The sequence below is a fragment of the Cervus canadensis genome, chromosome 31 (assembly GCF_019320065.1).
Source record: "Cervus canadensis isolate Bull #8, Minnesota chromosome 31, ASM1932006v1, whole genome shotgun sequence".
Taxonomy (NCBI): domain Eukaryota; kingdom Metazoa; phylum Chordata; class Mammalia; order Artiodactyla; family Cervidae; genus Cervus; species Cervus canadensis.
In genome coordinates this window covers 14525418-14552881 of record NC_057416.1, presented here as the reverse complement: position 1 = coordinate 14552881, position 27464 = coordinate 14525418, and the positions used below count along the sequence as shown (strand labels likewise).

The 27464-nt window shown below is 43.8% G+C and overlaps 1 protein-coding gene and 1 long non-coding RNA gene across 4 annotated transcripts in view; one reads left to right on the top strand and one right to left on the bottom strand.

Moving 5' to 3' along the window:
- The window catches only part of LOC122432466, a 111799-nt gene extending 92329 nt beyond the window's left edge, over window positions 1–19470 (bottom strand). Inside the window, exon 1 of the long non-coding RNA XR_006266833.1 lies at window positions 18947–19470. This is a non-coding gene — a long non-coding RNA (uncharacterized LOC122432466). The remainder of the gene's footprint in view (window positions 1–18946) is intronic.
- A 6370-nt stretch (window positions 19471–25840) lies between these two features.
- The window catches only part of PDLIM3 (PDZ and LIM domain 3), a 30847-nt gene continuing 29223 nt past the window's right edge, over window positions 25841–27464 (top strand). For 2 of the 3 annotated variants that reach the window (XM_043454207.1, XM_043454205.1), the window contains exon 1: window positions 25842–26040. In XM_043454207.1, the coding sequence (XP_043310142.1) occupies window positions 25948–26040 (93 nt within the window). In that variant the 5' untranslated portion in view covers window positions 25842–25947. Of the gene's footprint in view, window positions 26041–27464 lie in introns of all 3 variants that reach the window. The other variant, XM_043454206.1, reaches the window with a different exon arrangement.

Here is a 27464-nt window from a genome sequence, read left to right as displayed (position 1 = left end):
TGTTGGCAACTATCTGGGGTGCTAATCATCAAAGCAATGAAAGTTAAAGACACCCAGAAGAAATTATTTAATCCTATATTCCCACTATGTCCTTAAAGACATATGACAGTTAAGAGATAGTTAAGAACTAGCTCTCATGAATAACGTTTCAAAACTGGAAAAAGCAAAGATATTGTGAACAGAGAGTTTTTATATTGAATGCCAACTTTCATGCTCATTTTGATCCCCACAATAGCTCGTTGATAAGGATATTCTCTGGGCTTCCCCCGTGGCTCAAAAGTAAAGAATTCACCTGCAATGCGGGAGATGCAGGTTCAATCCCAGAGTCAGAAAGAGCCACAGGAGGAGGGCACGGCAACCCACTCCAGTATTCTTGCTGGAGAATCCCAAGGACAGAGGAGCCTGGTGGGCTACAGTTTATGGGGTTGCAAAGAGTCGGACATAACTGAAGCAACTAAGCAGGCATGTACGCAGACAAGGATATTATCTCCACTGCATCACACATGAGGAAACTGAGGCCCAGAGGAGTTGAGGTCTGTAAGCATCAGAGCCAGGCTTCCAACCTAAGCCAGGACTGCTCCTCCCCTTCATCCAGCCTCCATCCTGTACATACTGTGATTCAGGTAAGGCTGTAGTGACACGTGTGGGTACAACAAGCCACTTCTATGGTGCTGGTCCTCCCCCCCATCAGAGCATGCCACTGCACTAGAAGGCAGAGGGCAGAGTGAGTATTTTTACTGTAAAAATGGGAAACTTTGTTGTATACTGCATTTGTATTTTTTAAAAGCTCTTTTCCTTGGTCACAAATTTTGTCTTTGTGTTTTTCTCTTCCTCTACCTCTTCCTCTTTTCTCCTTTCTCTCTCCACTTTTACACACTCAACTTACACTGGAGCCCCAAGAGTAAAAGGAAGCTCATGAACTCAGGACTTCCCAGGGTACTCGCTGCGGCCAGTAATGACTACCCCACCCACATCCTCCTCCTCACTCAGCCTGACCCAGCTGCTTTGTTTGCTGATAACTTCATAGTAAAGGCAGCAAACGGGCAGCCTCAGGGAAAACTGGGGAATCAGTCACAGCTATTGCCAATTTCTCATGACCTCTGGTCTCCTAGGAGGCCCTGTTAACATGGCCAGAGAGTGATGGTGGAAAATGGAAAATTGAATGGAAAGCATACTCACTGTTAAGAGATACGGTTTGGTGCAATTTGGCTGCCCAGCTTCTGAAATCTAAAGGTGGAGCTCTGGTCTAGGGACAGCAATGTGACCATATATGACCAGAACTACTGTGAAAATAACCATATTCTAACCTAGTCCCTCAGTTTCACATACAATATTTAATCACTTGTTGTTCCTTCTCTATTTTCCCCCAATTGTAATTTAGGGATTTTTTTTTCTGCCAGGATACTAATAGCAGTGCTTTTCCTTAACCTCAGCTACAATGGGTTAAACTGTTCACTAGTGACTAGAATATGAACTTCCTTTCCTTAGTGAAAAGAAAGTGACTTAATACAACATAAGAGAACAAAAGAAGAGGGAGATCTATAAACTACTTAAGTTCCCTATGTGCTTAGTCACATCTGACTCTTTTGTAACCCCATGGACTATAGTCCGCCAGGCCCTTCTGTCCGTGAAATTTTCCAGGCAAGAATACTGCAGTGGGTTGCCATTTCCTAATGCAAGGGATCTTCCAGACCCAGAGATCAAATCCACATCTCCTGCATTGCCAGGCAGATATTTTACCCCTGTGCCACCTGGGAAGCACTTCAGTTACTAAAACACAATAATTCTTCAAGATTATTTGCAATACACATAATTGTTTATATTTGCAACCATTCATTTACATGAATTTATACTTTAAGACAGACAAGGTAATTGCAAGCCACTGCAGTACTCTTGCCTAGAAAATCCCTGGACAGAGGAACCTGGTAGGCTGCAGTCCATGGGGTCGCTAGGAGTCGGACACGACTGAGCAACTTCACTTTCACGCACTGGAGAAGGAAATGGCAACCCACTCCAGTGTTCTTGCCTGGAGAATCAGGGGCCTGGTGGGCTGCCATCTATGGGGTTGCACAGAGTCGGACATGACTGAAGCAATTTAGCAGCAGCAGCATACTTTAAGAAAATGTGTTATATACTGACAATACCAAATGCTAGCAAGGATATAGAGTAACTAAGGAAAAAAATAACAGAGGAGGAGGAAGAGTGGACAACTGATACAACAATGTAGGTGAATCTTAAAATCATTATGCTCAAATTACTAAACTCAGGGATGAAAGATGAGACATCACTACCAATCCTACAGAAAGTAAAAGGATTGTAAGGACATGCTATGAATACTTTTATGCTAACAAATTAGGCAACGTAGATGAAATAAGAAGATTCAAAAAAGGTACACAGTAACAAAATTGACTGAGTGAAAAGGATAAAATAAGAACAGATCCATAACAAGTAAAGAATTTAAATTATTAATTGAAAATCTTTCTTCAAATAAAAGACTAGATCGAGATGTCTTCACAGGTGTATGCTATAAAATATCTAAAGGACAAACAACACCACTCCTTCAAAACTCTACCACAAAACACAAGAGCGAACACTTCCCAACTAGTCACTCAAGGCTGCTGCTGCTAAGTCACTTCAGTTGTGTCCAACTCTGTGCGACCCCATAGACGGCAGCCCACCAGGCTCCCCCATCCCTGGGATTCTCCAGGCAAGAACACTGGAGTGGGTTGCCATTTCCTTCTCCAATGCATGAAAGTGAAACATGAAAGTGAAGTCGCTCAATCGTGTCCGACTCTTAGCAACCCCATGGACCGCAGCCTACCAGGCTCCTCCATCCATGGGATTTTCTAGGCAAGAGTACTGGAGTGGGGTGCCATTGCCTTCTCCATACTCAAGGCTAGTATTCCCCTAATACTAAAACCAGACAAAGACATCACAAGAAAAGAAAACTACAGCCCAATATTCTTCATGAGTCTAAATGCAAAAATTCTCAACAAAATGTCAGCAAGCTGAATTCAACAACATATCAAAAGGATTATACACAATGACTGAATATGAGTACAAAGTTGACTTAATATCTAAAAGTCAATGTAAAATAATTTTAACATAATATGAATAAAGGACAAAAACCATATGATCATGTCAACACATAGAAAAAAAGCATTTGTCAATATCTAACACTCAGTCATGATAAAAAAAGTCTCAAAACTAGAGATGGAAAAAATTTCATCAACTTGATAAAAAGATTCTTTGAAAAATCTGCAGCTACCATCACATTTATTGGTGCAAGACAATGTTGTTTCCTCTAAAACTGAGAAAAAGACCACATATTACATGATTGCATTTGTGTAATGTCCAGGAAAAGTTAACCTATAGAGACAGAAAAGAAGAGAGAGAGAGAGACACTTACAGGGTAAGATTTTATCCTTGATAAATGTACTTTTCCTTTCTCAAGCTAGCTGGTAACTGCTGACTAAGCTCCTCCTTGGCCCCAGGATGTCTATATTTTTTCAGAAGCTCATCTCTGATCCCAAGAAGCAGGCACTGGCAAATACCCTCTGCACACAGAGGGGTGTGTGGTTCCCTCAGAACCAGAAGGGGTTTGCTTCAGAAATATGGGAAAGGAACATTGAAGAAAATGCTGTAAGGTCTCCAAACCTGAATTTTATCATTCAGAGGAACAGGCCCATGTCTAAGGAGACAAAGAGCACATGTTCCAGGAAGAAATGTCACTTCAACACAAAGGCATTGCTCTGGAATCAAGAGAGTGAGAGAACCCAGCTATGATGGCAGTGCTTTGGAGATAAATCCCTCTGTCATCACACCACTTGATAAACAAGTCACACCAAGCCTCTCAGAAACTGCAGGAGTTTTCAGCACATCAAGGAGAAATAAATGGAACCTAGTCAGAGGGGACTGTTGAGAGCAGAAACACTGTTACCTGCAAGTAAGTGGCACCATACCGGGAATGTTGTGAGTACTTGGTCATCAGCATATGGATGCAGCTCAAATCCCTTTGCTGTCCTCACATTACATAGAGCATGGCAAGATCTTGAGTCCTGGACACCACTGGTGGAGGAGACAGATGTCACCATCCACCAAAATATCTATCTGCATTTCGGCTGGTAAAGTAACTGAGTGTTGCCTTTCCCTGAGTATCATTTTGCAACCATGAGCAACTAAGGGGCAGAGGACCAGGAAGACAATTGATTAGTGGCCTGATTCTTTCTGTTTAAAAGCCAAAGAATTTCAAAATCTGCCTGCTGAACTAGCATAATCTTACGTGTGTCCCAAGAACAGCAAAAGACCGTAGTAGAGACATTTATCATCATGATGGGAGAAGGGTGTCTGGAGGATGGATCCAGACACAACAGCAGGGCCTAGGTAGAAAAATTGCTGATCCCCAGCCAGGAGTGTAGCTGATGCTCCAGCCACACTGTCACAGTGTGTGTGCTAAAAGGCAAATGGTACTCATGCTAATGGAAAGAGATGTGTCATTAGAGCTATAAGGCTTTGGTGTTTTGTTGTCAAGGAGGTTTGTTGTGGGATATTCTTGGCTGAATATAGGCTTAAGGAACCACGAGGAGTAAAAAGTCCAGTCAGTCCCCCTGGGAGGCAGAGATGCTGGTGACCACAGAGACCAGAAGGTGCCAGGACCAGAAGTGCCAGCATCCAGCCCAGAGGCTCCATCATCCCAGGAGCCCCATGGGTCTACCTGTCATGTAAACGCCATCACTTAAGTACCAATGCATCCAGAGCAAAACAGCAGCAGCTTTTCTCTCAACACTTGTATAAAGGGCTGCCTTCACCATGAAAGGAAGAGAACAAGAAAGAGCAAATTGGCCAGATTGGTCCTACTGTGTTGAGGGTTAGTGTCTGAAGAAAAGAGACCCAGACCCACTGCAAAAATAATAACATTAGAAACCTGGGAGCATGTCTGCTCCACATTCTCCCAGCGACAGAGGCCTGGGGGCATCGCTCTCCACTGACCCCAGTAGCACACTAATGCCAGTGGGAGGGAAGGGCCCCACGGTACCCGAGCCAGGGGAGAGAGACCAAGTCCTCTCTGTGCTGGGCATCCGTACTGACTTCCCATGGAGTCTCATCTTCGTGGAAATTCACGTATACCTATTCATTTTCAACATTGCTCTCCTGAAATTTATAAGTTTATGACTTTATTCTTCACTTAGTCACAAGTACAGTCTGTGCTTATCTGGCCAAGTAACCCCCTCAAGAGGGGAAAAAAAAAAAGGAATGTATTTACTTTCCAGTTTGGAAAGGAATATGTACTTGGTGCACATTAGTCTTATTTATCATGTTTGCTGGCTTTCAAGCTTTTGCTCAGGAACTATAAAATGGGTTTAAATAAAGCAAAAAGGAAATTGAATTCCATCAATCAATACTCTGAAACACAACCAAAATTAGATGTCATAAGGTTATACCATTTCATCACTAACAATTAATATTGTCTGTGCAGGCCTCTTCTGAGAAAATATTTATGTTTTGTTTCATTTCCTAAAAAGAAATTAATCTTCCGGCCTCCCCACAAATTGAAAAGTTACATTATGAGCTAGAAAAAAAAGAAAACTATTGTAGTCCCATTGGTTAATTTTAAAGTGAAATCTTTTACATAAAAATATTATTCCATCTGAATAGTCAGAAAATAAATTGATTTTGAGGCTATTTTTCCTCATGAAAAAGTCTGACTTAGAGGAACTATAGGTCATATAATCAATATTTTGCTGAAATCAAAATTCACATTAAACTAATAGTTAAATCAGGAATAATTAAAATGTTTGATGTGTACTTTTTTCTTTTTCACTAAAAATGATCATTTCTCAGAAGATACAGGTTTTCTTATGCTTCCTCACTATATGTTAAATAGGGCCTTTTGATTCACTCAAGGAATTACAATATTCAGTGATGCTCTACCAGGAAGGTAGAGCAACAGCTCAAAAACTGAAAGATTCTAGGGCCACCTGGGGACTAGACCGAGTGTGGTAGGCAGAATCCTAAGGTGGCCCCAGAGACTCCCACTCCCTGGTGTACACACCCTGTGTAGTCCCCTCCTCTTGAATGTGGAGCGGTGAATATGTAATCACTCCTGATTACACTAGACATAAGACACTGCGTTACGTAAGACCCTGAGTAGAAGGCTGGAGTGAAATCCCCACGTTTGGCTTGAAGAAGCAAACTGCCAAGTGCGGAGATGGCCATGCAGCAGGGAGTGACAGGCAACCTCTGGTTGCTGACAGCCTCAGTCCTACAACCACAGCAACTGAATTCTGCCAACAACCAATGAGCTTGGAAGACCCTGAGCCTCATGTGACCACAGCTCCGCTGACACCTTGACTTCAGCCTGTGAGAGCCTGGGCAGAGGACCCGGCTAAGCTGTGTCTAGACTTTTGATCCACAGAAATCGTGGTAAAATAGATTTGTTTGTCTTAAGCTACTGAGTCTGTGCTCATTTGATATTCAACAACAGAAGACTAACGTGTTAGTTACCTTCTTGCCCCTCAGGGATAGAAATGTGACCTGTGTGCGATAAGCAGCCCACATCCTCGCTTCTCTGCTTTTCGGCTCCTCATACTCATGGTTTCTTCAGGACTCTCCTACTTCATGTCTACATATCTTTTCTACTTATGCTCCCACTCATAAGTGAATGTCTCTATCTCATAGAAGCTGGACAGACAAAACAATAAACATCCTCAAAAGTGCCTTACCTTACTGAAGCACCTTTGTAATGTCAACTAATCCTCAAAACAGCCCTTTGGGGTGAATGCCATTATTATTCTCATTTTTGTAATAAATCAAGGAGTTAGGAGACTTGAGTGGAGATTCCAGGCTCAAACCCAAGACATCCTGCCTGATGTCTTAGACACACAGATACTGAAAACTACCCAGGAGAGTACTGATAACATACACTGCATTCTTTCCTCTTGTTTTTTTTTTTTTTTCCATTTATTTTTATTAGTTGGAGGCTAATTACAATATTTAGTGGTTTTTGCCATACACTGACATGAATCAGCCATGGATTTACACGTGTTCCCCATCCCGATCCCCCCTCCCGCCTCCCTCCCCATCCCATCCCTCTGGGTCTTCCCAGTGCACCAGCCCTGAGCACTTGTCTCATGCATCCAACCTGGGCTGGTGATCTGTTTCACCTTTGATAGTATACTTGTTTCAATGCTGTTCTCTCAGAACATCGCACGCTCACCTTCTCCCACAGAGTCTAAAAGTCTATTTGGTACATCTGTGTCTCTTTTTCTGTTTTGCATATAGGGTTATTGTTACCATCTTTTTAAATTCCATATATATGCATTAGTATACTGTATTGGTCTTTATCTTTCTGGTTTACTTCACTCTGTATAATGGGCTAAAAGCCACAGTCATCAAGACAGTATGGTACTGGCACAAAGACAGGAATATAGATCAATGGAACAGAATAGGAAGCCCAGAGATAAATCCACGAACCTATGGACACCTTATCTTCGACAAAGGAGGCAGGAATATACAATGGAAAAAAGACAACCTCTTTAACAAATGGTGCTGGGAAAACTTGTCAACCATTTCTAAAAGAATGAAACTAGAACACTTTCTAACACCATACACAAAAATAAACTCAAAATGGATTAAGGATCTAAATGTAAGACCAGAAACTAGAAAACTCCTAGAGGAGAACATAGGCAAAACACTCTCTGACATAAATCACAGCAGGATCCTCTATGACCCACCTCCCAGAATATTGGAAATAAAAGCAAAAATAAACAAATGGGACCTAATGAAACTTAAAAGCTTTTGCACAGCAAAGGAAACTATAAGCAAGGTGAAAAGACAGCCCTCAGATTGGGAGAAAATAACAGCAAATGAAGCAACAGACAAAGGATTAATCTCAAAAATATACACGCCAACTCCTGCAGCTCAATTCCAGAAAAATAAATGACCCAATCAAAAAATGGGCCAAAGAACTAAACAGACATTTCTCCAAAGAAGACATACAGATGGCTAACAAACACATGAAAAGATGCTCAACATCACTCATTATCAGAGAAATGCAAATCAAATCCTCAATGAGGTACCATTACACGCCAGTCAGAATGGCTGCTATCCAAAAGTCTACAAACAAATGCTGGAGAGGGTGCAGAGAAAAGGGAACCCTCTTACACTGTTGGTGGGAATGCAAACTAGTACGGCCACTATGGAGAACAGTGTGGAGATTCCTTAAAAAACTGGAAATAGAACTGCCATATGACCCAGCAATCCCACTCCTGGGCATACACACACAGGAAACCAGATCTGAAAGAGACACGTGCACCCCAATGTTCATCCCAGCACTGTTTATAATAGCCAGGACATGGAAGCAACCTAGATGCCCATCAGCAGACGAATGGATAAGAAAGCTGTGGTACATATACACTATGGAATATTATTCAGCCATTAAAAAGAATTCATTTGAATCAGTTCTAATGAGATGGATGAAACTGGCACCCATCATACAGAGTGAAGTAAGCCAGAAAGATAAAGACCATTCTTTCCTCTTGAGACAAACCATGGACAAGCTACTATGGAACCATCACCCAGCTTCTCTAATTATGTTGCTTTTGCATTCCCATAGTGCCTGAGTCAGGAAAACCTAGGTATAAATATTTGCTCTCTCTATGACCATGGCGAATGAGTTACCTCTGTGAGCTTCAATTTTCTCAGCTGCAAAATGAAGCTACAGCAGAACTTACTCCAAAATATTTCCATATAGAATTTCAGGAAATAGTAATAGTTGTTGGTGGTGATGCCACCAACACCAACACCAAGACAAGGGCAACTGCCATGTCTTACACCTCTGTAGCTTAACAACAATTAAGCAACCTCAAAGTAGGACTCAGATGAATAAGCTACTTAGTTAATCCATATTCTAATCTGAATGGATGTCCATGTGCGTGAGGGAGTTCCCATGAAAGAAAGAACTGACTCTTTTTTATTTGGGAAATAATTTCTCAAGAATTTTAGAGCAGTCAGAAGTCCTTGAAAGAGTATACTAGGAGTGGGTTTGCTCAGGTTACAGGGCAGTCCTACTTTTGGAACTCTGTGAGGGGGCCAGCTCATCACCATGACAAAATTTCCAGAAGGTTCAACATCAAATGTAAACTATGTATAGAATCAAGGTTAAGATAAGAGCATGGACTTCAGAGTTGCATCTGCTGCTGCTGCTAAGTCACTTCAGTCGTGTCTGACTCTGTGCGACCCCACAGACGGCAGCCCACCAGGCTCCACCGCCCCTGGGATTCTCCAGGTAAGAACACTGGAGTGGGTTTCCATTTCCTTCTCCAATGCATGAAAGTGAAAAGGGAGTTGCATCTACCTGGATTCAAATCTTGCCTCTGGGTATCCCTTGGGAGCTCAGTGGTAAAGAATCTGCCTGCCAATGCAGGAGGCAAGGGTTCAATGCCCAATCCAGAAAGATCCCACCTGCTGCAGAACAACTAAGCCCGTGTACCACAACTGCAGAGCCAGCACTCTAGAGCGTGAGTCTCAACTATCGAGCCCAGGGGCCGCAAATGCTGAAGCCCCGGGGTGCCAGAGCCCGTGCTCCGCAACAAGAGAAGGCCCCACAATGAGAAACCCGCACACTGCAACTAGAGAGTGATCCCCACTCGCCACAACTAGAGAAAAGCCCACGCAGCAACAAAGACCCAGCACAGCCGAAAATAAATACACTATATTTTAAAAATATCTTGCCTCTGCCATTTATTCCCTGGATTTGTCTCAATAAGTACTTAACATTTTTGTGTCCTGGATTCCTCATAAACAAAAGAACGATATTAAGTGTCTTCTTCATGGTGTAACAGAGAGTATTAAATGAGTTAAAATATATCTAAAGTGCTTAGAACAGTGCCTGGATGTGGTAAACTCCTATATATGGCTGAGCACTGTGAATAAAAATGACAAAAAAAGGAGGAAGAAAAAAGATTAATGTTTATTGAGTGTCATGAATAAACCACTCTCATGGTGTTTTACATATATTCTCTTAATAACTTTTTATTAGAGACCTTATTAAGTAGATACAATTTGCCCTGTTTTTTAAATGAGAAACATGGATAAAGACAGATTAACCATGTTTTGTAAGGTCACAGAGCTAATACGTGGTAAGGCAGGGACTTGAAGTCAAAACTAGGCTTGATCCTGCTTTTGCTATAAACCCAAGCTCTGTCCTAGAAGAATGAACACACAGTAAAGGTTCACAAGCAAATGACTAAACATAATAAGATGTAAATGCCAAAGTAGAGCTGTATACTAAGTAGAGATACTTATCTACAGGAATGAGGAGTTCCTTGGGGTGTCAGAGAAATGACATTTAAAACATGAATAAGATTTTTCCAGAAGAACATGGACTTTCAGGCGGTAGACAGGGAGAGGAGTGAAATACTCACAGACTGAGATGCACAAAATAATATCTGAAGTATTGGAGGGCCAGCAAAGAAAACGACCAAGACTACTGTCTCTTGAATGGGGACTTGGGTGGCAGTCCAGCAGCCAGCCCACACAGCATGTTGCTACTCACAGTGATTCCAGGAATTCATCTCTGCCTTCAATGTCAGCACTTTCTAATTGTAAGCACCAAACTGCCCTGTGTCACTGCCTCTTCCCGGCAGCCCAACCCCCGGCCAACTACACACCTAAACTGCACACATCTTTAAGGTGTTTCTTCTGTCCTCCTTGATTGCCAGCACCCACTGCAATTTATGTTACAGCATGTACTCCTCTCATTCTGTCTCGATGTCTATTATTCTGCAATAGCTTCCAGAGCCTGCTTCATCAGTTTCATCTGCTTAAGAATTTTTTTCATCAGTTCCATCTGCTTAAGAACATATATTTTCCAAAGATTTTTCAGCCCTGCCTCTATTCCAGGCAAAATGAATCTTCTGTATGGTTACAGGCTATTTCCAACAGACCTTTATTATGTTTCAGTGACTGTCTATGTGGCTCTTTTCCCTAATGTCAAGTCATTAGAGCAAGCAATGGGTATGTTCATCTCCAATGTCTTGTCCAGGGCCTCGCATATAAACATTTGATAAATAAATGAACAAATGCATGAATGAATGATAACTCAAAGGCCAGACATTGTAAGAACGTCCATCAGATGGACCCATCCATTCCATCCAACGTTTCCTTCCAATAACCTTCACAAGACAAATTTTAGGCTGGTCTTCTTCTTACTCAGTCTTCCTGCTCCCACTCCAACCATTTTCCAAGCTCCCCACTACCTCCTCCTTTACCTTCAATCACACAAGATGCGTTTTTCCACCGACGTAGTTTTTGCTAATGTTTACCAGCCTGCAAAGCCAAATCCTCTCTTTACTGACAACTAATATCAAACATATTCTTCACGATGTACATAACACTCAGGTATCCTTCCTTGACTATTTCCCACCCTTGAGACTGTTGTTCAGAATTGTCTTTAACTTTTGAAACCACTAACACTCATTTATTGATCTCAAGTTGTTTTATACAACCATATTTGTCTTCTAAAAGCTAGGGAATGTCATCTTATGTTCCATTTATTTCTGTCATTACCCAACGCAAGACACATAGGAGTTTTTTAAATAAATGAATAATCGAGAAACTGGCAGATTCAGAATGGCTGCTTAAAGGCTAATCTAACACAGTATTATCCAAAATATTTTCAGTAGGAATAATAAATTACTATCGCAATTAAGTATACTATATGGACAGGGAATTTTATGAAAAACCAAGCTAATTTTCTTCTGCTAAGAGAACTGAAATATGACTGACCTTTGCCATGTGTAAGTATTTTCAGAGGAGATGATGCAACATACCTAGATTCAAGGCCATGCAATTGTTCCATGAGTGGATTTTGCTGGCTGGAGAGCTCAACATTTGCTCACAGGCACACAGGCTCCCGAGACTGTAGATTCCATCTACACTCCTGGGGCCAGCTCACATTGTACGTGGACTGCGGCCCTTGCTCTGATCCCTGAAGCTCTGGCTAACAGCCCACCATTTCCATCCAAATCTTCTCATCTGGAATGAGCAGATCCATCTTCTTTGCCAGAATAGGCCTTAGCCCTAAACCAAGTCAGGGCAGCTGTTTGCCAAACTTGGAGATGACGCTTGATTCTAACGATCAATATGGCATTGAGCCACTGAGGAGAAAATGACAGAATGGAAAATAATGACGCCCAATTTCCAGAGGAACCATAATGTATTTTTAAAGGATCTATCTAGTTGGCTCTGGCCGGTAGGGCTTCAGTAAACCTCATCCTCATTTATATTCTTTTTACACGTGTGTAAAGAATGTAAACAGAATATTTAGTTTTACAAAAGTTTCTTTCAATGTAAAGTTAAGTTGGAAGTTTCTTGAAATTAAGGAAATTTTGAACATTTCTAACATAAACAGAAGAAAGATGGAAAGAAAACAGGAAAGCAAGGAATGCTTTATAATTCTCCCTTCTCAATTATTCACTGGTTCCCTCTAGATGCCTAAAACTTCAAAATGTAAGCTGATTATCTGGCCCAAACTGGTCAAATCTCTTTCTCAGGTTGCTTTAATCTGAGATAAAAAGAAGGCCACACTCAATATCAGAAGACTCTGACTCTACTCCCACGATTGGGCAGTCCTCCCAACTCCCCTGTTCTACTCAGGAATACCTCACTTGTACACCACAATGCCTTCTTTCATGGTCTGGTTCCTAGAACTGTTTACACCAAAAATGACAGCTTCTGCCAATGTAACATGATGAAGTCAAAACCACCAATGCCCAGAGAAGCTGCTATCACTCCTGCCTGTGCCCACTGAAGTCACCAATCCAAATAACAGTTCCAAGAAAAGTGGGCAATACAGCTACACCAAGTCCGCGATGCGCTTGCTCCCTCCCAGAAGCAATGGCATTACTGCTAATGTCCACTTATGGTGTTGGGCCACCAATCCCCAGGAGTGAGCCACGCCCAGTGTTGAGGGTACTGCTGGCTAAAGAAGTTGCCCTCTGAAGCTACCAGTTTGCTCACACTAGAGTAACCGTCAGTTGTTGTTTAGTCACTAAGCCGTGTCTGATTCTTTTGTGACTCCATGGACTGTAGCCTGCCAGGCTCCTCTGTCCATGGCATTTCCCAGGCAAGAATACCGGAGTGAGTTGCCATTTCCTTCTCCAGGGGATCTTCCTGACCTAGAGATCAAACCCATGTCTCCTGCATTGGCAGGGGGATTCTTTACCACTGAGCCACCAAGGAAGCCTGTAACTGGCAGTGTGTATCTTAAATCACACTGACATTTTCATGAAATCACTCTTTCTCATTCTTACAACTTCTTGCCTTGGGCTTTGAAACCCATTGATACATGTTTTGATACTGACTGGTGTGGCTGGTCTGAAATGGTAACTACTAAGTACAATACCCCTGCCCTTTTAAACCAGTCTATGGACTTGCACCAAACCTCTGAGTGTTATCCAATGTCTTATTCTCTCTTGCTCTGGGATCAGTTTCTTCAGAAAGGGTTACTCACCACAACTACCCGCAGGGCTCCTCTGTCCACGGAACTCTCCAGGCAAGAATACTGGAGTGGGTAGCCATTCCCTTCTCCAGGGGATCTTCCCGACCCAGGGATGGAACCTGGGTCTCCTGCATTGAAGACAGATTCTTTACAACCTAAGCCACCAGGGAAGCCCCAACTACATGCAACTACTCTTCATTTAAAAATCCACATAGCACCTAGTAGATAGCAACTAACACTTCAGTGCCTGGTCAGCTCATGAGTCCTCTATGTATGCCAGATAATCTGGAATTCCAGGGCCTGCCTGCTACAACTATGTGTTTTCTTTTTTTTGAGAGTATTTACTTCAAAGATAAGAAGACATGGTCTTATCTTTGTTGATGTCAAGTGGTAGACAAACCTAGAAGTTCAAAACTTGAGTTCCAAAAAGCATAGGCTACCAGCTCAATTTTGACTACTTGGTAGTTTTGTTTTTCCTTGTTTCTTTTGTGGGTGTCTCTAGAAGTAACCTCACGATCTTCTTTAAAGAAGTTAAAATCTGTGTCCTAATTCTGAGAAAACCCACCAAAACCTTAACAGAATATGGTACAGAAAGTTAGTATCAAGAAAAGAAGTTTCGAATTTCTTACAACTCATTTATACCACAGTAATTAACTGGAATTTGAATTTCATAATCAGATATCACAATGTAAGGATCATAAGACTCTCTTTGACAAGTCTGCGATAAAGAATGCTTTTCTAATTTGAGGGTCACAGAGAAAGACCCACAAGAAGATACACTGCTGTCAGATGTGGATGCCCTGGTTGTCACTGCTCCACCCAGTCCCCATCACAGCTGGATGACCAGGCGATATACAAAAGCCCCCCAGACAGACTAATTCTTTGTCATCTATTTTAAACTGCTTAGTAAAATAAAATCAGACATGCCTGCAATTCTAAGAATGCCTGCTAAGCCTCCCACCAACCTCTCAAGTCAATCACTATCTCATCCACCTTCAAAAAATATTTAGCTAAAGGGATATCTTGCTTCCAGTGGGGCCCTGTGTTATTTAAAAGTATAACATAAGCTATGGGTGGGAGGTGTGCTAAATTTAACCCAGGAGAGAGAGAGAAAAACTACGGTGTTTCCCTAGGACAAAAGGGTATGTCTCCCCTAAACAGATGAGCATGTAAAATATGAATGGCAGGCAGTCTTTATAGAAGAGTCTCTGTGACACCCACAGACGCAATGTTTTCTTTTTCATATTGGCTTCTTTTAAACATCATACTGCCAGGTAAATGTACAATCCATTATTTATGTTTCACTTGCAGACTAGCATAATGTTCAAACTGTTTCACTGAGATTTTTAGGCAGCACACTATCTTAAGAAATACACAATCAACTAACATTTTTCAATATTTGACACATTTCAAAACAGCTTTTAAATCCTTTCATGGTTTCATCTTCAGGAAGCTTTTAATCTGCAGTAGGTCAATTTGCTAGCTGGAGGGTGGAACTTAGGGAAATATAAATCAAAGGATTCAGTTGCCATATTAACAAGCTGGCTACAACTCATTTCATGCCCTCAGACCACCGCCACGAGCCCAGCCAACCACCTAAAGTATGCACATGCCCAGTAACAGGGAAATAAGACAAAATGTATGTACAGAGGGTTTCCCTGATGGCTCAGCAGTTGGTAAAGAACCTGCCTGCAATGCAGGAGATGTGGGTTCGACCCCTGGGTTGGGAAGATTCCCTGGAGGAAGAAAAGGCAGCCCACTCCAGTATTCTTGCCTGGGAAATCCCATGAACAGACGAGATTGGTGGGCTATAGTCCAGGGGGTTACAAAAGAGTCGGACATGACTGAGCATGTGTGTATCTACAGAACAGCAAAAACACATAATCATTGATAGAAAACTCCCCAAAGTCCATGACCTCTTGAAAGGAATTCATTTTTGCACCTAAAGAAATGCATAATTTATATCTACCTCTTCTAATTTCTGAGAATATAGATGGCCCCAAGAAAAATGTTACTGTTTACTATCCTGAGAACAGAAAATGTTCACCAATTTCATATGCCTCATTAACTTTCAAGCAAACAGCTCCAAGAAGACAGTACTCCTTGATGTAGGAATTCAGAAAACCTTCAAAGACGACTACAGGCTCTGGCTGAGTATCAGAGTGGAGAGTTTATCAAAAGCATGGAAGAACTCCAGTTGACTTGCTGATCATCTTTGGTAAGCTGAATAAGGACATGTGAATTATGGATCCAATCTCGTCCATGATTCAAGTTTATTTTTTTGTGTGGTAAGGACACTTAATACGAGATCTACCCTCTTAGCAAAGTTTTAAGTGTATAGTATGGAATTGCTAACTAGAGGCACAGTGTTGTACAACAGATCCAGAACTTATTCACCTTACAAAACTGAAATGTTACTCCCACTGAGCAGCAGTCCTCATTTCCTCCTCCCCTCAGGCCCCTGTTTCTATGAGTTTCTGTGGGTTTGACTATTTTAGACACCTCATCTAAGTTTCCCTCATGGCTCAGATGGTAAAGAATCCACCTGCAATGCGGGAGACCTGGGTTTGATCCCTGGGTTGGGAAGATCCTCTGGAGAAGGGAAAGGCTACCCACTCCAGTATTCTTGCCTGGAGAATTTCATGGACTGTATAGTCCATGGGGTCGCAAGAGAGTCAGACACGACTGAGCGACTTTAACACACACACACACACACACACACATCTAAATAACATTACACAGTATTTGTCCTTTTGTGACCAGTTATGTCACTTAACACAATGTTCTCCAAGTTCATCCAGATTGCAATTCAGTGGCAGTAGGGGCATTCTCTGTGTTGTACAATCACCACCACTATTTAGTTCCAGAATCTTTTCATCTCCACCAAAATGAAATCCTGCACCCATGAAATAGTCACTCCCCATTCCCCACAGTCTCCAGCCCCAGAAACAACTAATCTGCTTTCTGTCTCTACAGATTTGGCTGTTCTGAATATTCACATAAATGAAATCATACAACATGTGGGGAGTGCTCATTACTTGGGGTGACTGAGAGGAGAAGGGGGAGACAACACCTAGGTCTGAGCCTTGACTAGCAACCCTGGGGGTGCTCCTCACCAGAATGGAGGGTGGAGGAAGGGAAAGAGGCAGAGGATTCAAATTTTGGACACACTGAGCCTGCGCTTCTCTGAGGGAAAAGCTTAACAGACACTTCGATATATGCCTTGTGCATCCAGAAAAAGAAAGTAATGACAGGATATATAGCTCATCGGAGAGACAGACTTTCATTTTTGTTTCAAAACTCAAATTATATATAATTATCATTCTAACACTTCCTGTAAGTTTAAAAGCCTGGGTACTGACCAGAATTTTCACCTATTATGAGGTCGTATGGAGATTTTTCTTGGTTTATGGTGACACCTCAGTTTTCAGCTCCCCTTAGGGGCTTACAGGGATTCTCTGTCACCTCTTGAGATATTCTGCATGCTGTCTGTGAACCTCTCCTTGTCTAAGTGTAGACAACATGTATAAGTGCACCACAGGGATACCATATGTACACAAATACTTCCCAGGCTTTGCCACCTTTACCATGGTCTTGACCCAACACTCTATATCCATGAAGCTTTGTTTGCAATTAGAGGAGTACACTAGGCTCTTTGAGGCTTCCCCAGTGGTTCAGGGGGTAAAGAATCTGCCTGCAATGCAGGAGACGCAAAAAACGCAGATTCAATCCCTGGGTTGGGAAGATTCCCTGTAGGAGGAGATGGCAACCCACTCTAATATTCTTGCCTGGAGAATCCCATGGACAGAGGAGCCTCATGGGCTACAGTCCATGGGGTCGCAAAGAGTCGGACACAATGGAGCTTTCGTTCATACACACATGGGTTCTTTCAGATTTCAGAAATGATCTGAAAGACTTGGTGAAAACAGACCCATCTCAGAAGCCTCAGATCAGAAATCAGCTCCACATTGACAGCATGGCTTACCTACCCAGAAGGAGTCAACCATGCTTCCCATGGCCCCACTCCACCCCTTTTACACATCTACCACGATGCCTGTAGTACTTCTGTACATTTATTTCTTAAACATCTGCCTTTTTTAAAAAAAAATTGTTGATGTGGATCATTTTAAAGTCTTTATTGAATTTGTTACAACATTCCCTCTGTTGTTTATGTTCCAGTTTTTTGTCTTGGAGGCATGTGGGATCCTGGCTCCCCAACCAGGGATCAAACTCACACTTCCTGCATTGGAAGGCAAAGTCTTTAACTACTAGACTACCTGGGAAGTCCCAATATCTATCTTTTTTAGTAGTCTATAAGACTTATACCAAAGGCCAAGTGTTATTTCCCACGGTCACTCTACGTTTTAATACAGTGACTTAGTAAAGAATGAATTACACAGCTGTTAGTAACATGGCCTAAGAAACTGATTGGCAGTGGTAGTGGTTTAGTCGCTAAGTTGTGTCCAATTCTTGTGACCCCATGGACTGTAGCCCGCTAGTCGCCTCTGTTAATGGGATTTTCTGGCAAGAATACTGGAGTGGGTTGCCATTTACTTCTCCAAGGGATCTTCCCGACCCAGGGATCAAACATGTATCTCCTGCATTGCAGGAGGATTCTTTACCACTGAACCACCAGGGAAGCCAGAGAAGTTGATTCTATACATAGAAAAGGGTTTTAAGTTGAATTGGGGACTGAGACCAAGAGAGGAGTGAAGGTGAGTGAATGAGACAAAGACAGAAGTTGGAACTTATCCAATGACCATCCCCACCCACCGTGAACTACAAAGGCATATACAATATATAAATATATCGTTTTCTATAAAAAATATTTGGAAGGAGGCTCCCGAGCCACTCCAGCCCATTTAACCCCTGTCCCTGTTAATGTTTTCTAAACAAAAAGGATGTTGCTACTGCCCAGTACCATGGTTAGTAAACACTTGTGTGGACTAGCCAGTATCATTCTAGCTCAAAATAGAGGCTCTTTTTGGGGCCTGAAAGTAGATTTCTGTCGGGGCCCAGAGGGCAAGAGGCAAGCAGTCAAGAAACAAAGACAAAACAGAGATCTAAGGGACTTTCCTGGTGATCCAGTAGTTAAGCTTATGCAAGTTTGAGCCTTGGTCAGGGAACTGAGATCTCACACGCCAGCAGGACAACGAAGCTTATGCATCACAACTACTGAGACCCCTGTGCTCTGGGGCCCACAAGCCGTATCTAGAGAGCTCACACACCCCAAGGAAGACCCAGCACAGCCAAAAAATACACCACAGAATTGAATTAAAAACTCAATTAGATACTGATGCTAAAAATGGGTAAGACAGACAAACAAACCCCAGACATCTGCAACAGTCATAATCATGCTAGTTAAGAACTAGGTGCCTCACTCAGGCAGGTACAGAAGCTGGAGGTGGATGGAAAAGCCCATAGAACCAATGTCTGAGCACTCACCAGAAACGCCTCGTTTGCTGTAGACCATAAAAAAGTCCACCTGGCTAGCCATTATCAGTAGACAGGCTGGGCTAGTAAGGGTCTTCTCTGCCCCTCAAGAACTCCTGACCAGTGAGGAGCCCTCCATGGTCTCTGAGGGTGTCTGGCTCCCAGGATCTTGACAAGAAGCCCTGGGTCCTGAGCGGTTACCAGGCGAGTGGTCCGCGTCCCCCTGGCCGCCCTGCCGTCCGGCCCTCAGCTCCTCCCCGGAGGTCACCGGGCAGAGGCCCAGGAGCCGTCCGGGCAGGCTGAGTCCCCGTCTGCCATGAGGAAATGCTGTCCGCGCACCACCCCCGGAAGACAGACACCGGTTTCACCCTTGACCCGGCCAACCTGACCCCTCCGGCGCCGCCTGCGCACCTGGCGCTCAGCCTGCAAGCTGCTCGCTGGGGCGGGACCAGGTACCGCGCGGCGGGTGCTCGAGAAGAGGCTGCACCTGGGTGAAGCCTCGCGTGTCAGGACACACCCAGCCCTCGGCCCAGGCCTCGTAGCACCTGGACCGCTTTTTCCTCCTGCGACCTCCCTCTAGCACCTCACAAACCCGTGGCCTCGCTGGAAAAACACTGCGCCCGACCTCACAGAACTGAGAAGTTTCCATGAGTGCCGAGAAGGTTCCAGAAGGTTCCTTAGAGGCCTGAAGGGGTGGGGGGCCGCAATGCACACGGGGAGTATCCGTCTCTTGCCGCGGCCTCTTGGGTTCCTCCTGTTCCTCCTCCGCCTCTGGTTTCCGGTCACTGCCTTCCCCAAGTTTCCAGCTCTGCGGAGCCCTTCTCCCGGCCCTCTGCCTCCATGCTGGCTGATACGGGAAGCCAGACAGCCATCCAGACTTTTTTCTTTCTTTTCAAGGGATTTTTTTTTTTCTTTTTACATAGGCTATTTTTAAAGTCCTTATTGAATTCGTTAGAACCTTGCCTCTGTTTTATGTCTTGGTTTTTTGGCCTGTGGGATCTTAGTTCCCCAACCAGGGATTGAACCCACACCCCCTACACTGGAAGATGAAGTCTTAACCACTGGACCACAGGGAAGTCCCCAGACTTTAATTTTTAAGTAGGAAAACAAGCCACAGGCTTTTATGAAACCTCGCAGTAAGATTCCAGAACATGAGATGAGCCTCGGAACCACTGACATTTAAGAGGCAATTATGGAAGGGGGCTTTTGAAGGAACTCAGGAGCTTCCAGTGATACGTGTCAGGAAAAAATCCAGAAAATTCTGGGATGACAGGGTCTAAGAGATGCACAATTTTAATGGAATAAATAGACCAGAACCTTCACGGAATTGGTTTTAGTTTGTACCAGGAGCATCCAATTCTACATCTAAAACGAAGAGGTTTCGTTAACCTGGAGGAAGAGCAAATGTGTGTTCTTTGCAGATGGCTTTCCTGTAGTGAGAAGGCTTTCCTCCAACCACAACCACTTGGCGGGGACTCGGAACCTGAAATGTTCATTCCCTTCGTGTGACCAGAAAACTGAGATAAACAGGACAGAAGCACTCATTTTCCTCCACTCCACGCAAGAGGAGGCTGATGGAGATGGTCAAGGCATCTGTGATAGATTAAATTCTAGTCTTAGTGCTTCCCTTCAAACCTTCTGGGTTACTAAATCCAGGCCAGGCATCCAGCCATCCAAATCTAGAGCTCCCTGTACATTTCCCCAGGGTTTCCACTCACTCTGTTCTCCTCTGAAATGTTTTTATAGTGATGATAAACTGACTCCAAACAGAAAAGCCCCAAAACACATGGTCTCTGTTACCGAAGCACGGGTTCCAATGTATTTCCATTATAACTATTATCTTGGCTCTTCTAATGGCTCATGAGCATGTTAAAAAGAGAAATCTAGATAGAATCTGAGGGCAGTTAACCCTACCAAGTAAAATACCATTTGACTGAAGATTAGGTCTTTGATTTCCCAAGACCCATTTAGGCAGGAATTTCTAGGGATCCTGAAACATCAAGAACAGTTTGTGGTGAACGAGATCAACTTTCTGAGGAGTCCTTTTCACTGGGATTTGTGACTCCACCTAGGTCCCCAGGGAAAACAAGCTTCTGGCTTCTAAAAGACCTCAAACCATGGCACTGAACAGCTTGTAGAGGTTGTTAGAGGCTCTCTGGGTTGGATAAACCCTAGCAAATGTGCATTAAGAGGCAACATGAAGGGACTTCCCTGGTGATCTAGTGGCTAAGAATCTGCCTCCCAATGCAGGGGACATGGGTTTTGTCCCTAGGCAGAGAACTAAGATCCCACCTGCTGCAGGGCAACTCAGCCCACTAGAGAGAAAGCCTGTGCACCACAGCGAAGACCCAGCACAGCCAAAAAGAAAAAAAAAATAGAAGACGACGACGACGCACTGTGAAATAATAGAAGAAGCAGGAAGTGGCAGAAAGGGACAGATCTAAGTTTGAATCCAACTCTGTCACTTTTCAGGTATAAGATCTTAGGTAGATTCCTTATCTTCTCACAGTCCCCATTTCCTAGGCTAATATCTATACTGCAGGGTTGTCTTAGGAATCAGAAATAACTAGCCTGTTAAATGTTTAGCACAATACCTGACACACCATAGTAGCTCTTCTGATCACATTCACTTTGGCACAACTAGAAATAGGTAAGTAGTCCACAAAGAAAGAAGCTTCTTCCTCAAGCTGCCAGTGGCAGGAAGCAACCTGCCCTTACTCGGCTTGAAGTCCACCCAGAAGACAATCTAGTAAGGATGGAAATACCCCAGATGAGTGGCTTCAATGGGAAAACATGATTAAAAAAATGCTCACTCTCTGACCAACTCTTTCTCTCTATGACACTGCAATTTGCAAAGGTCCTAGCATCCAAACGGCAGCCATCAGCAATAAGAGAGGCTGGTACCCAGAAGTCGCCCCTATTTGCTGCTCAGTCCACAGTGCCTCAGTTCTCATTTCCAGCATACTGATGAGTCTCTTGATTGTTATTAGTTAATTCAGTACCAACAGTGGGAAAACTCAGTGATATTTCAGAGGGGAATACCAAATGAACTTGAGCTGAACCATCGCATGGTCCCAAGGAGTGTGACGACGTGGGAATAAAACAATGGAGGCTCCTGCCAGCACTGAGGGCAGACACAGAGCATGGAATTCAGTGTGGTTAATTCTCCAGGAGAGATTTCACAAGGGCCCAAATCCTCCAAAGCATGAAAATCACACGGGCTCTTACCAAAGAGGAAGTCAGATACAATGCAGGGAAGGGCTTGGGAGCACTGGCTGGCTGCCCGGGCCCCTGGATAAGTTGGTTTGTGTGGCCATACCAGCAAAGACACACAAATACAGCACCAGCAAGGTAGGGTTGGGGGAGCTGAAACCCCGAAAACAATGAGCATAACAGCAGCTGTCAGGGAAGGTGCTTCTTGGTAGGACTATTGTGGAAAGGAGGGTCAAGAAGGAACAAGGAGCTTCCCTAATCCAACCAATTCCAGTCAAGACCAAAACTTGCTTCTACCTAGAGAAGATCCCCTGGAGGAGGGCACAGCAACTCACTCCAGTATTCTTGCCTGGAGAATCACATGGACAGAGGAGCCTGGCGGGCTACAGTCCACGGGGTCACAAAGAGTCGGACATGACTAAAGCGACTTAGCACAGCACGGTACACCTATCAGTAATTACTGACCACCTCCCCAAAGTTAGCAATAGATGGCAGTTTTGGTAAATTCCAATGAAATAGGACACCTGCCTTGGAGAAACCTATTGTCTGGTTGGGAATGCAAAATAGCTCTCAGGATATCGTCATCCTTGGGACTCCCCTGATGGTCCAGTGGTTAAGACTCTGTGCTTCCAGTGCAGGGAAAGTCTTGATCCCTGGTCAGGGAACTAAGATCCCATATGCCAAGCAGCCAAAAAATAAATAAATAAAAGTAAAGAACAAAAATAAAATATCATCCTTGGAAGATTATGTGCCTGTCAAAATCCAGACCCATGCCTTGTCCTTGTGTTTAACACCAGCATCCATCAGATTAGTGGGTGCTTGGTTATATTGGAGAAGAGCTAAATTCAAAATCAAGATATTTGGACAAGAAATAAGAGCTAAGTCAAGAAAACGTTCGGAGTAGATATTGGTGGCCAATCAAGTCTTCCCAGAAAGTGTGGAAAGACAGAGGAATGTGATAGAGAAAAGAGGACATTCCTGAAACACACACGTGAAGACACAGTATAAGACATCAGCATCCTATGCGTTGATATACTTTTTCTTAATGTGTGGGCCACAGACCACCCACAGTGGATTTTGGCCCCAGCAACTGAATTCAGATCTCTGTAGAGTGGAGCCCAGGAGTCCGCATCTCTAATAAGCACCCAGGCTCTCTTGTGTTGCGCAGTGCTGAGTTGTTCAGCCATGTCTGACCCTTTGCAACCCCACGGACTATAGCCCGCCAGGCTCCTCTGTCCGTGGGATTCTCCAGGCAAGAATACTGGTGTGGGTTGCCATGCCCACCTCAGGGGATCTTCCCAACCCAGGGATAGAACCCAGGCCTCCTGCATTGCAGGCAGATTCTTTACCATCTGAGCTACCAGGGAAGCCTCCCCAGGCTCTCTTAATGTGCATCAAAATTCAGAACCACTGACTGAGGGATCTCAGACTGAAACACATACTCTTCCTTTAAAGACAGAAAGAGAAGTAGGGAAGGAAGGAAGGCTGAAAGAACTGTTTGGGACAGGAAAACACCTATCCGCTAGGATTTTATATAACCTGCCACAGTGGACAAAGTAGTTTCAACCCAGGTTTTGTGATTGACACGATCTCCAGGCTAGTCAACTTTGCTCTCTGCTCCCTGAATCTGTCCTCTCTGAGAGTCTTAAAACCACATACAGACAATACTGCTAATAAAGCGTACTGCAGCTCTCCTTACCTGAAGTGAGACAGCCATATCGTATTCAGCATGAAGTCCAAGACACTCATCCTTGGGCTTTTCAAGCATTTCATGCTTCTGCTCCCTCGTCCCTCCCCTTTTCCTTGGGAATCAGAGCATCCTGGAATATAGCACCAAAAATATCCGATTCCACATGGAACCTAGGCAGGACCCGCTTCAGACTCTCCTAGTCTTCAGACCTACACCAGCCACACCCTGGAGTCAGGCAGACCTGGGTTTATGATCACAACTGTATCACTTATTAGCTATGTGATCTATGCAAGTAACTTCCAAGAAGTTACTTCTTTACCAGAAAAAAAAAAAAGAGAAGAAGAAGAGCAATCTGATGGGCTTGCCATGAGGATGAAGATGACAGGGATAAAGCAATCACCACAGCACCTGGACAATTAAGATGTTCACTGAACACCCACCACCCCCCCTTTCTCCTATACCCAGTCTTGTCCTGTTCGGGGGTCCTCTTGCATGGCTCACACAGGACAGTCTCAGCTCCTGGGTTTCTGTTACACTTGCCACCCATGTGTCAAAAACATAAGTTTAGAGACTGAATGTGAGAGAAGTACAATTACTCCAATCAAAATTAAACGAAACTCTGAGCATACTCGGGTTCCCTGGTGGCTCAGACAGTAAAGAATCTGCCTACAATGCAGGAGACCTGGGTTCAATCCCTGGGTGGGCAAGATACCCTGGAGAAAGGAATGGCAACCCACTCAGTATTCTTGCCTGGAGAATTCCATGGACATAGGAGTCTGGCAGGCTACAGTCCGTAGGGTCACAAAGAGTTGGACATTACTGAGCATCTAACACTTTCACTAACACTTTGAGTGTACTAACGAATTGTCTTTTCATATACACTTTAAGATGATTCATTGGATTGGGTATCTTTGCATAGTATTTTCACTTTTAGATTTCTCCATTTTTTTAAAATAGAGGTTTAATATATTTATATTATCATAGATTACATAAGGGCTTCCCAGGTGGCACTGCTGCTGCTGCCAAGTCGCTTCAGTCCTGTCCGCTGCTAAGTCACTTCAGTCGTGTCCGACTCACTGCAACCCCATAGACGGCAGCCCACCAGGCCCCGCCGTCCCTGGGATTCTCCAGGCAAGAACACTGGAGTGGGTTGCCATTTCCTTCTCCAACGCTCAGGTGGCACTAGTGGTTAAAAAAAAACAAAACCGCCTGCCAAGGTAAGAGACATAGGAGATGTGAGTTCTATCCCTGGGTGGGAAAGATCTCCTCGAGTAGGAAATGGCAACCCACTCCAGTATTGTTGCCTGGAGAATTCCATGGACAGACACTACAGTCCATGGGGTCACAAAGAGTCAGACACACACAGAGTCGCTTAACTAACACACCAGTATACTTGCCTGGGAAATCCCATGGACAGAGGAGCCTGGTGGGCTACAGTCCATGGGGTCTCAAAGAGTCGAACTTGCCTGAAGTGACTTAGGACGCAGGCACAGACCCACATGCCGTGTGAAGCACTGTGCAGAAGTATCTCATTTAATTCTCACAGCAGCCCTACCAGAGAAGGACCATAATTCTGTGCAGAGGAAACTGAGGCTTAAGAAATTTAAGTACCTTAGCCAGGCTCACACACTAGTAAGCAACTATTAGAGATCTCAAAATTGCTCAATAACCAATTGCATTGATGATGCTTGTCTTCTTTTAACTTCAAGTATAGAGGCTGTGGTTTAATTGCTTTTAACTTCCAACGAAGCTCCCTGCGGCTCTCCAAGCAGAAGATAAACAGTAGGACAGGTGTTACTTTAAGAGAGGGATGGGAGTTGTAACCCGAAGCCTCCTCCAGCCTTAAGCCCAAGAAGTCTGGGAGGCTGCGCCGAGCCGGTGCGCGTCTGTAAACTCCCGCGGGTCTGGCACGTCTCTTTCTTCCAAAGTTGGAGCTCTCCTTGGTGGGAGGGGGCGGGGAGGAGGGGAGGCCAGTGACGTCACACGCGAGCGGGGATAAAGCTCCCGGGTCGCGGTCCAGCGAGGACACTGCCCCGGGAGCGGAGTGGGCTGTGCCGCTCGGGGACACTCGCTGCGGCCCCGCCCGAGCAAGGCAGTGCCAGGAGGCACCATGCCCCAAAACGTGGTCCTGCCCGGGCCGGCGCCCTGGGGCTTCAGACTCTCGGGGGGCATAGACTTCAACCAGCCTTTGGTCATCACCAGGGTAGGTGTTTTCCATCCTTCGGCTGCAAGTCGGGGACTCTGGCGTGCCACGGGCCCCCTCGGGAGAGGAGCGCGGCCAGTGAGCCACTGGGGTGTGGTGGGTGGGTCCTGGCTTCGGGTTCACAGGTCGAGAGACGGCAGCATCTCGGCAAAGTTCGGAGGATGCAGAGCGGCTTAGAGAATTAACCACGTCCCGTCCTAGCGGTCTTTTTCTGCAGCCTCTTGGCCTCCCGCAGTTTTCCGAGGAGGGATGAGCTGGCTGCGTGGTTTCCCTGCGAGGTGGGCTGCCTTCTCGCCCTCGACGCCAGGTTTCCTTTCGGTAACAAACGCGAAGTGGGGATCAGAAAAGCGGAGACAGTAGTGGTGGTTTGCTGGAGAGAGACGCGCGTCTGAACGCTTTCCTTGTCTGGATGAAAACTTCAGGGCGCTGTTCGCAGGGCACCACCTGGGCTGGCCAAGTTGGAATCTATCATATCAGCCCAGACAGGGAAAAAGTTACTAATTTGTATTACTAGGTTTCCAGGCATTTTGAGTAAATACTTTCCAAAGCTGGGACTTGGCTTAGAAATCATCACCTATAACTCAAACTACAAAGAAAACGTGTCAGATAGCTTCCTTCACCTGATGGAGAGCCATCATTCAGACTAGTAACTCTGAAGATAATACCTCATTATCAAAGTCAAGCTTTCCGTAAACTTATTATTTTCTAAAGTATTGTCCAATTAAGAAAAAAGAAAATGAAAAAATTCAGCATCTGTCCTGTCAGTAAATTTCTAGTTGGTCTGGTTGATTTTTTTCTAACATTGTCTTAACAGAAAATTGTTATTATTTCAATTATCACATATAAATATATATATATTAAACCTAATTTTAAAACATAAACTTTCAGCACGTTTATATCTTTACTATGCTTTATTTTCTTCCTTACTGCTCATACTATATTTTATAAATGTATACTTTATAATCTGACATACTCACATAGACTTTGAACAAAGAATTCTAAATTCTGTTCTCCTTATGGGTTTTAAGAACCAATGGCTTTTAAAAATATCTCAAAACATACGGATGCATGGAACATTTCAAGCTTTGTTTTACATTTTTTGAAAACATAAACACATCTGACATGTGTTTTAATATGGACATAAGAACTTAACATACTCCCAAAATGTTCCTAAGTAAATTAGGCAGAAAATGGTTCAATGATCTGGGCCAAGCAATGCCTTTTATGGATTTACCAAAGGAAACAATTTCCATTATCTCTACAGAGAAATATTTTTAAAGTTTCTGAAGTATAGTTTTCATTTGTTTATATTAAATGAAATAAGCTTTTGAATCCTAACAAATCCCATTTATATTATAAATCCTAACAAATCATATTATAGTAAATCTTAGGGAGACAACTTTGTCACAAAAATCCTTTCAGTG